General features: G+C 43.4%; 2 protein-coding genes across 2 annotated transcripts in view; one reads left to right on the top strand and one right to left on the bottom strand.

Moving 5' to 3' along the window:
• The window catches only part of LOC146182178 (G-protein coupled receptor moody-like), an 85,450-nt gene extending 83,109 nt beyond the window's left edge, over positions 1-2,341 (bottom strand). Inside the window, exon 1 of the mRNA XM_084577198.1 lies at positions 2,198-2,341. Within this exon, the coding sequence (XP_084433324.1) occupies positions 2,198-2,222 (25 nt within the window). The 5' untranslated portion in view covers positions 2,223-2,341. The remainder of the gene's footprint in view (positions 1-2,197) is intronic.
• A 654-nt stretch (positions 2,342-2,995) lies between these two features.
• On the top strand, positions 2,996-8,445 carry LOC146182177 (uncharacterized). The gene is made up of 3 exons (XM_084577194.1): positions 2,996-3,472; positions 3,572-3,829; positions 5,362-8,445. Exons 1-3 carry the CDS (start codon positions 3,244-3,246, stop codon positions 5,586-5,588), a joined length of 714 nt encoding a protein of 237 aa, XP_084433320.1. The 5' UTR covers positions 2,996-3,243; the 3' UTR covers positions 5,589-8,445.
• The last annotated feature ends 593 nt before the right edge of the window (positions 8,446-9,038 follow it).

Raw genomic sequence — 9,038 nt, 5'->3', positions numbered from 1 at the left:
GTCTACATTTTCAGCTGCATTCACATGAGTGCGTGGGCTGTTCCTTAACAGCAAAATGGGCTGGCACATCAGACCTCTTGGCCACTAATGCCAGCTTACACTGCTAAATATGCTGGTGACTGTATAGCTCTGCGAACTTTTTCTTGCTGCAACACTGTTTCTATGCCAAGAGTATGTGGTTATTTCATCAGCTGAGGAAGAACTTGTCTAAGCACTTGCACTGCATATGTATATATATATATATATATATATATATATATATATATATAGTAGAGTCTGTGAGTTCGCATTTCGTACGCGATTTTCTCTTCAACAAAGCGATTTCATGCATCGCACCAATTTCTTCGATCTTATGCTAAGTACTGAAATATTGATGAAACATAAAATAGTATTTTGACAGGTGTATGATGCAGGCATGAAAGCATGACGCGCAATAAGCCATATCTGGACACTGAAACACACTTCATGAATCGGCCTTCTTCACAAGGCCATTCCGAATATGCCGCATGCGTGCCTCTTTTCTGCCCTCTTGCAAGCTTCATTGGTTTGCAACTATCGGCTTCTAATCTACATGCATGCATCATTCTGAGAGCCTAGGCCAATAAATTTAATGGGCAAGTTCAGTTCCAATTAAGGTTTGTTTCTATCAGGAAGGTTTCTGAACCCTACACTCACCTCTGAACAAATATCATAGAGATAAGTTTTTATATCCATTGCGGACAGGTATGAGTGATAGTGGCGAATGGTTTGGTTTGTGGGGTTTAACGTCCCAAAGCGACTCAGGCTATAAGAGGAGTGGAGGACTCCCGAAATTTCGACCACCATGGGGTTCTTTTAACTTGCACTAACATCGCACAGCACACGGACGCCTTGCTTTTCGCCTCCACCGAGAAGAGGCGGGATTCGATCCCGCGCCCTTGGGAACAGTAGTCGAACGCCGTAACCACTGCGCCACCCCGGTGTTGTAGTGGCGAATGGATAATAAGCAAAAATTTCTAGTAAAATATTAGGGCTGTGCTGGCATTCTGTACGGTGGACATCATCTCTTTAGTTGCAAAGAAGTGTTATTGAAAAAACATGGTTACTAGAAGAAAAAGGGCAAAAGTGCTGGGACTTAGTGTTTGAAATATATATGCTTTGTTGCTTTATAGCTATATGGCTATATGATCGAAATATTATTTGAGCGTTCAGAACACAATATTGAAACATTTGTTTGTAACATTAAATAATTTTTATAATGCAGCATAAAACATTATATAACATTATAATAACATTCAAAAGTCGACATTAGTATAATGTCCCTATTCAATGTTATACTAATGTTGTTTTTATATGACAAAACGATAGGGCGTATACCTTCAAGTAATTTAGATAACAATTTTATAACATTATTCTAACGTCGCTACCTGGGTTTAGTGAGCCTTAGCTAGGTATTGGGCTTGTCTGTGAGCTTATAGAGTCCTAGTTGTAGCATTGTAGGAGCTAGTTTTGAGGTTTGTGTATGAGGGGGAAGATGGAGAGTGGTTTCGTATGCTTTCCTGTGAGGAGTACGACGGCTGATGGAGATACCGAGTCGAGTTATGAATCTTTAGGAAGCCAGGCTCAGAAGGTGGAACGAAACAAAAAAGAAACGACGTGCTGAAGAATCTGAGCAACAACGCGCAGAACGGCTCGAAAAGAGAACGGAAGAGCGATATGCAACTATAACGATAATTAACCACCGACGGTGAGGCACCCGACGAAGATAAGATCGAAGCTATCGCTTTTTAACCAGGTTTCACCATGCTAAAATCATCAGCCAATTTTTTCTCTGCAGCAGATGCATTTTATTGAGGTCTGCATTCCTAAATGAAGCTAAAAAGATTTTTGTTTCAAACAGTACATGCACCAATCAAGGTCAATTCTACCATATGCACCAAGCCCTGGTTGAAGGCAAAGTGGGCAAAGGTTTCATTTCTCGAGGAGTGCGCATAGTAGATACTCCATATCTACCTTGGATACTCAACTATAGCGCAAGCCCCGGGCAGTATTAATCTTCCGAGCAGTCCTTATATCCCATCCCATGAACACAGCATTTCAGCAGTTGAGGGGACCTATAGTTCCATATCGTCTTCGCGCAGTGCGCGCTTCAAGTTTCAAGCGCAGGCATGGCCGCAGGCGTCGCGTAGTATTTCGTAGCAGATCCATTCGGACATACCTCCCGAGTGGAGCGTGCGAAGCATCGGGGTCCTACGTGGTCCATCTTGGAGAACTCGAGGAGGCACTGTCCATAACCGTGGTACGAAACCGCAACCAAAACCGGGCAACAGCTACCGCCATGGCTACCGGCTAACGCCTACCGTGTCACGTGACAGCCAATTTTCTCCGTCTCCATGGCGACAACTTGGCGGATGATAGCGGATGCGTTTATGGCTAGTGGGCACTTGACGAATTCTCGATATTTTATAGCAAGCAGGCTTGTCGTTTGCGGGTTAGAGCTTGTGAGCAGATTTGATCAGAAGCTCAATGCACGTGAAGTCGCAGTGTGCTCTATGAAGTATGCCACTCGTGTAGTGCCATCGTGCCATGCCATGGTAGGATGATAGTGCTAGTGCTCTCGTATTGGCGGTTACCAGTTTCGTTCTTCCTTTACCAGGATAAAGGAAATGAAGGAAGGAAGGAGAACAGTACGGAGTGCTCCGGCGCTCTTGTTCGTGCTGTTAACTTCTGTGCGTCTTGTTTGTATGTGCGCCGTTTTAACAAATGGATCATTACCAACTGGGCCCAGCATTCTATTCGAAGTGGTTCCTCGCGTGCATCCGCGGACAAGATTGCAAGCGGCGCAACAGTTATTTCGCTCGTGCGCAGCGACAGCATTGAAAATTTAGTGTGCTACTGTGAGAGTCTTGCTGACACAGTCATGAATGAGCGAAATGTAACTTTTTTCAAAAAAAAAAAAAAAAAAACCCAGCGCAAACAAACGGGGACGAAAGGCAGAAAACACAGGAACAAGCGCAATTCGCCCGCTTAGCTATCCTGTTGAAATGTAATCGACATTTTACATCGTATTGAGAGTATAACATTATTGTTTGTATTTGAGCCAATGATCACTGGGTTTGTAGGTGAGAATATCAGAGAACTTCCAATCATAACGTATAGAGGTATATCAGACGTCACGGAAAGGGGTTTCTGGGTATGTGTCCGCCATGCTTATGAACCTCTCATGCCTCTCATTCTCCCGCAGTCGTTGCAAGCGTTGGTACCATGGTCATATGCGCGATATTTGGCTGCTCAAACCGCAGTGATACCCGCGGGAGGAAACAGCCAACTAACAGAAACTTCTTCTCTATACCGAAGATCGTGAAGAATCAGTGCGAGCGCACGAAGGAGCTCAGTTCAAAGCGACGCAGCTTGTGGCTGGCGCGCATTAAACGCGCCGACTTGGACCCGGAGAACCGCAATGTGCGAGTCTGCGGCGCGCACTTCATTACAGGTAAATAACAAGGTCTATGTACAATGTAAATAATCGCTTTCAGCTGTTGACAGTACCCGCAAAATTTCTGTTAACTTACCCACTGTTTTGCGCTCTTAGGGAAGCCGGCGAAGTTGTTTGAAGAGACAGATCCCGACTGGGCCCCGTCGCTTCTCCTCGGGTACGACACGAAGACCGCTAATTTCTCCCGACATCAGTGGGATGAAAAACGGCGCGCCGAAAAGTGGCAAGCGGAAGCCGAAGACCAGAAACGGCGTGCCGAGACCGACGCGGCGGCGATGGCCATCCAGCCTTGCGCCGGTCGGCCCCTGTCGCCGCGCACGATTGGAGAAACCAACGCTAACGAAAGTGATACAGGTTAGTCAATAATTTGCTTCTGTCTTCTGAAAGTGAAGATCGAGGCCTATTTCGGATCGTGCCCGCCAGTCAAGCTTCCTAACCAGTGAGACACAAAGCCTTAATGTTTACACACAAACAGTTGAAAGACATTGAAAGTGAAGTAAACACTATGCGCTTATCCTCTCCAAGTAGGAGCACTGGGAGCACCTTAACTTCTCCAAGCTTCTTCGCCAACAATTAAGCTCTTCACCCAGCCACTAGTGGAGTAATTGTGGGACTCTAGCGACGTGTACTCTTTCATCTGGTCTATAGGGTCACAAAGCTGGTGTTGAATACTAAGTTGTTCACGATGTCGTCGTGAGCGATGTTCGGCAACAGGCTGGCGTCAGATCTTGTGTCCACTCCCAGACGCGCAACGTGTACGGATCGACGTTCCCGCGCAGCTGGATCTTTTCTTGGTGTCGTACTCGCGCAGATCCAATCAACTGTGAATAGTGCATGTGAAAAGGCTGTACACCCGAAAATGCCGACATTTCCAAGCAGAAGGCTAAAAAGGCACAGAGAAAACGAATGCGTGAGCGAATCTCGCAGCGCGCAGTGCCAGACCATGGTATATATGTTGATTTCAATAATAATTAAATGATTTTATTTTAGTTATCTTAATTATTTGTTTTCATTCCTTAATGTTAGCTTCTATACTTTCTGCACAATTAATTTATGCATTGCGCTTTTTTTTTTCTCTCACCGTTTGGACAATCAAAGATGCAGTTGGTGTGATCCTTGTCTGTTTCCCCTCCCAATCTTGCTTTGTGGCATACTGTGCTGTTCTGCATTGTTTTTTGTTTTCTGGACTCCTGCAAATGTGACTGCTTACTCTTCATTCCTTGTGACCAACTCAATGTGCAACATATTTTTTTTTTTGCAACTGTTATCTCTGTGATTTAAAGACGATTTTGTCGGGCGACATTTGTTTCTGCTGTTTTTCTCTATGATTCGCCCATTTTGCAGGCCTGGTCACACGAACAATTTTTGGCAGTGGCAGGCAGCTGTAACTAAAAAAGTAATTAAAAACTGGCAGTAAAGAACATTAATGTTACTATAGAAGGGCCACTGGCCAGGTCTCGAGGGTTGGAAGCACATGGCAGTAGCTGTGGACATTTATCTTGGTTGCAGTCTTCAATAAAGGGACACTTTGTGCATTTTTAATCTTCTACTGACTAAACAGGCATGTCTTATACACCGGTGCACCTCATGCACCATTTGTCTTTGGAAAGCTGTCATTTGCAGGGCATGTAACTTTATACACCGGTGCACCTCATGCACCGTTTGTCTTTGGAAAGCTGTCATTTGCAGGGCATGTAACTTGTGTGACTTGTGACAAAAATATTTAGTTTGAAAAGCCAAGGTCTCCTACTTGGGCAGGCCATATTTAACTTATGATGTTGGCCCTCTTTAGTGTTTGTTATCATGTACCATATGCAAAGTCCTTTCTGTTCTGAGCTCTCGTTCTTTATACCATCATCGTAACGGTGTGAAATTTTCTTGTGCAGGAAGAGAGAATGCAGCCAAAAAGTGCAACATGCTTACAGCCACCAAGTCCACGGTGTGTGCCCTCAAGGTGGTGTCAAAGTCATCACAATGCACCATAGAAATGGTGTGCCGAAGTATGCAGACTATAGGGTCCAAGAAAGCAGAGGCTGCTGTCCAGCCATTGCAGCTTATGACCAAAGGAAGAAGTACATACACTTCCATGCTTGTTTTCTCATTGCATCCATGAGATGGTAAAACAATGTGCGTTTGTGTGCAAGGGCATTTTCAAATTGAGAAAAATCACCTGTTTTTTATTACGTCCAGTTTTCATGCAAAAACTTAAAGGTGCTGTACAGAGTGTGAGCCAAAAAAAAAAAAGAAAAAAAGAATGTAATGAGCTAAAAAAAGAAGAAATGTAAATGAAATTGCCTAGAAAACACTCAGTGTAAAACACCCATTACTTGACATCTTAACCATGGCAAGGCGTGTGATGACCATGTCAGTAATGCAACTACTTTGAATCACACAATGAAAGCACAATGCTGCAGTGTGTGGCGTAGTTTTGTTTTTTCAATTTTAGTCACACTTTTCACTTGCAAATTTAGTAATTATAATTGTAAAGTAGTAGGCATGTGTACGCTCAGGGAGCACTCGAATGTGCTGCTCCTCCTACTTTCTTGTCAGGCCTGCGTCACATCGTGGCCGTATACGCTTCTGCATCTGTCTGCATTTCGGTATCATCCCCGTCACAGCTGCTTAAGCCGAGCAATGAAGCCTGATGAAAGGAGAGGTAGGAAATGTCTTGTGGAAAGCCACCACTTGAAAGTTATGCACCTCAGCAGAAAACTGCTTGCCCCTTCCTTCCCACAATGCCATGATTATGTGCTATGCCTATAACCATTCCATGCTTACATCTAGTCTCGATTATGGGAGAAGCAGTAATTATTTTCGCAAGTTGGATGGTATATGAACATGCCTGCCATTGACATGTAACTGTGCCTTTGCGGATATTAAGCCAATTGAGCAACACAATAGGAAGAGCTCACAGGGTTTTTACTGTTATCTAGAGGGAAAGCTGGTGGCACCACCTATGGGAATTTCTATAGAATTTCTCAAGGGCTACTTCAGCCACCATGTGCGCTCTAAGTATCATAGACCGCTGTGCTACCAACTGTGGAACCGTGACTTCTGGCTAAAAAGTAACGAAAAATAAATATGCTTTACTATCACAACTACCTCAGTATTCAATATGCTGGCTGCATATTGCAACAAAAGGCAAAAAAGCAAAAAGGCACTGAAGTATAAAATGTGCTTAAGATAGATGGCCTTCTTTCCCATTGGCCAGATATATAGAAATCAATGGCAGACTTGCACTTATGATCCTCTTCCTTGTCTTGACCACAACTTAACCTTAAAGTTCCTACACAGAACACCCCAAGAGCTACTCCTATGTGTACTTTCAATTTTAACGCACAAACATGTGAGAAACAGCATTTTCGGAATGAGTAATTTCAGTAATGCCACTCTGTGTGCCTGAAAGTCTGGCTGTACTGCACCAGGTAACATATTGGATCAGTGATGCCTTAGAGTGCCCTTGACAACTGAAGCGCAGCATCACCAGCTTTTCCCTGTAGGTAATAGAAACTGTACGAAAGAGATGGAACAGACACCGAGACTGGTCATTTTTGTACAGACATTGGATGTATGTTCATTAAAACGGTTTTACATTTATTTTGTACAGCTTTTGCAACTAGCGTAGATGATTGTACTGACTGCATACTGACTAAAAGCAGCCACAACTACTACATAGATCAAGATATTGCTCACAAGAACAGGGAGTTTCAGCTAATGTTTAGTGGAGCAATGGTTATGAAATATTACAGGCCACAAAATGGATTCACAAAATGAAAACCATGTCATTGTTCAATAACTTCACAATCATCATCACATTACTTGCGCACATTTAAGAAATTTGCTTATTTCTTAGTCCCATCAGCAGGCTGCTCACACAGTAATCACCAAGTTTCATAACTTTTTGTACTTTAATGCTTTCCTATCTTTCCACTAAGTGCTTTTTAGCATGATGGTATATCTAAGCGTGGGCTGACAGGGTCAGTGTGGGCATTAAATACTATGATGTGATGACCTGTAATCTGTTAAGCACAAGAAAGTTTGTACCATGTATCTGGAATCAGAAATGCATTCCGTTCTGCTGACTTCAAGACTCTCGCTGTCTAAACGCTAGATTGCGAGAAAATCGGTACTATTTTACAAGTCAACGCACTTCACAATCTAAAGTTTGTCCCATGTATCTGGAATCAGAAATGCATTCCGTTCTGCTGACTTCAAGACTCACGGTGTCTAAACGCTAGATTGCGAGAAAATCGGTACTATTTTACAAGTCAACACACTTCATAATCTACTGTTGAGACTTATGCAATCAACAGATATTTAATGACTCCGTTATGCTGCAAAAGCAGGAAAATGAGCAGTCATTAAAGTAAGATATTGTTGATGCTCAAGAGATAGAATTACCAGCAGCTGTGTATTCTACTGTTTATACCATCTGTTCTCCCTTCACCCTTGTGGTTTTACACTCATGCTGTGTCTTCGAGCCTGCTTGAGGCACCAATTGAAAGAGAATTTGTGCACAAGCAGATGTGGCGATTATGCAGTTATCGTGCAGTGATAGCTTTCACTTTGTGAATTCATCAAATTATCCACATAGGCATATATTGCAAGCATTGCTCCATTAAATATCAATTGAAAAATGTGCAACGGCATTTTCAAAGCTTCATTTTGAGATTGATCAAGTGATTCTTGACAGTAACATGTTGCCATAGATGTATAAAATTACTTTGTGCAGTTCATTATCAATAGCCATTGTAGCTGATTAGCTGTGGCATGTGACACGTTGACAATATTCTTGATTTCATAATGCAGGCATGGCCACCACATATCACAAATGCAGCATGGTGCCTATGAAAAATTCACTGTGCAGAACATCCACTACAGACAGCTGTGCTACATCTGATTCTGGCTCATCTCGAAAGCAGCATCAATGCAGTTATTGCAACAAAGCTTTCAAAACAAATTGCGAACTGGCAATTCACATTCGTACTCACACAGGTGAACGTCCGCACCAATTCCACTTGTGCTCCAAAAGGTTCAAACAAACGAGCCACTTAAAGGCACATCTCCGTACCCACACTGATGAACGTCCACACCAGTGCCAGTTTTGCAATAAGAGGTTCAGACAAATGTTTGACTTAAAGATGTACTTCTGGAGCCACACAAATAACCGTCCAAACGAGTGCCAATTTTGCGGTAAAAGCTTTGCACTTCAGAGCAGTGTGGATAAGCATTACCGCACCCACACAGGCAGTCGTCCATACCGGTGTGATATTTGCAGCAAAGATTTTGTGACCAATGGCAGTCTGGCTGAGCACCGCTGCACCCACACTGGCAAGAAACCATACCACTGCCAGCTGTGCCCTATGGTCTTTGCAGCTGCTGGAAGCCTCCAGAAGCATCTGCGAACTCACGAAGGCGTAAAACCATTCAAGTGTAGTTTTTGCAAAGAGGCGTTCCTAGATGGAAGCGATTTGAGAGCCCACAAAAATGAGATGCACATAATTTAATGTGCAGAAAAGCGCTGCGGCCGCACGCGCGCTGGTTGTAAATCATATTGAGCGTG

Source organism: Amblyomma maculatum, chromosome 8 (assembly GCF_055883805.1).
Source record: "Amblyomma maculatum isolate TAMU_Amacu chromosome 8, ASM5588380v1, whole genome shotgun sequence".
In the NCBI taxonomy this organism is placed as follows: Eukaryota; Metazoa; Arthropoda; class Arachnida; order Ixodida; family Ixodidae; genus Amblyomma; species Amblyomma maculatum.
Note: the sequence above shows the minus strand (reverse complement) of the source record. Positions and strands in the feature narration are given on the sequence as shown.

What these genes read in the sequence shown, in the direction of transcription:
- LOC146182177 (XM_084577194.1), top strand. Translation starts at nt 3,244, where the DNA reads ATGGTCATATGCGCGATATTTGGCTGCTCAAACCGCAGTGATACCCGC. An exon ending in CGGCGCGCACTTCATTACAG is followed by an intron (nt 3,473 to 3,571) that starts GTAAATAACAAG and finishes TTGCGCTCTTAG; the next exon opens with GGAAGCCGGCGAAGTTGTTT. An exon ending in CGCTAACGAAAGTGATACAG is followed by an intron (nt 3,830 to 5,361) that starts GTTAGTCAATAA and finishes TTTCTTGTGCAG; the next exon opens with GAAGAGAGAATGCAGCCAAA.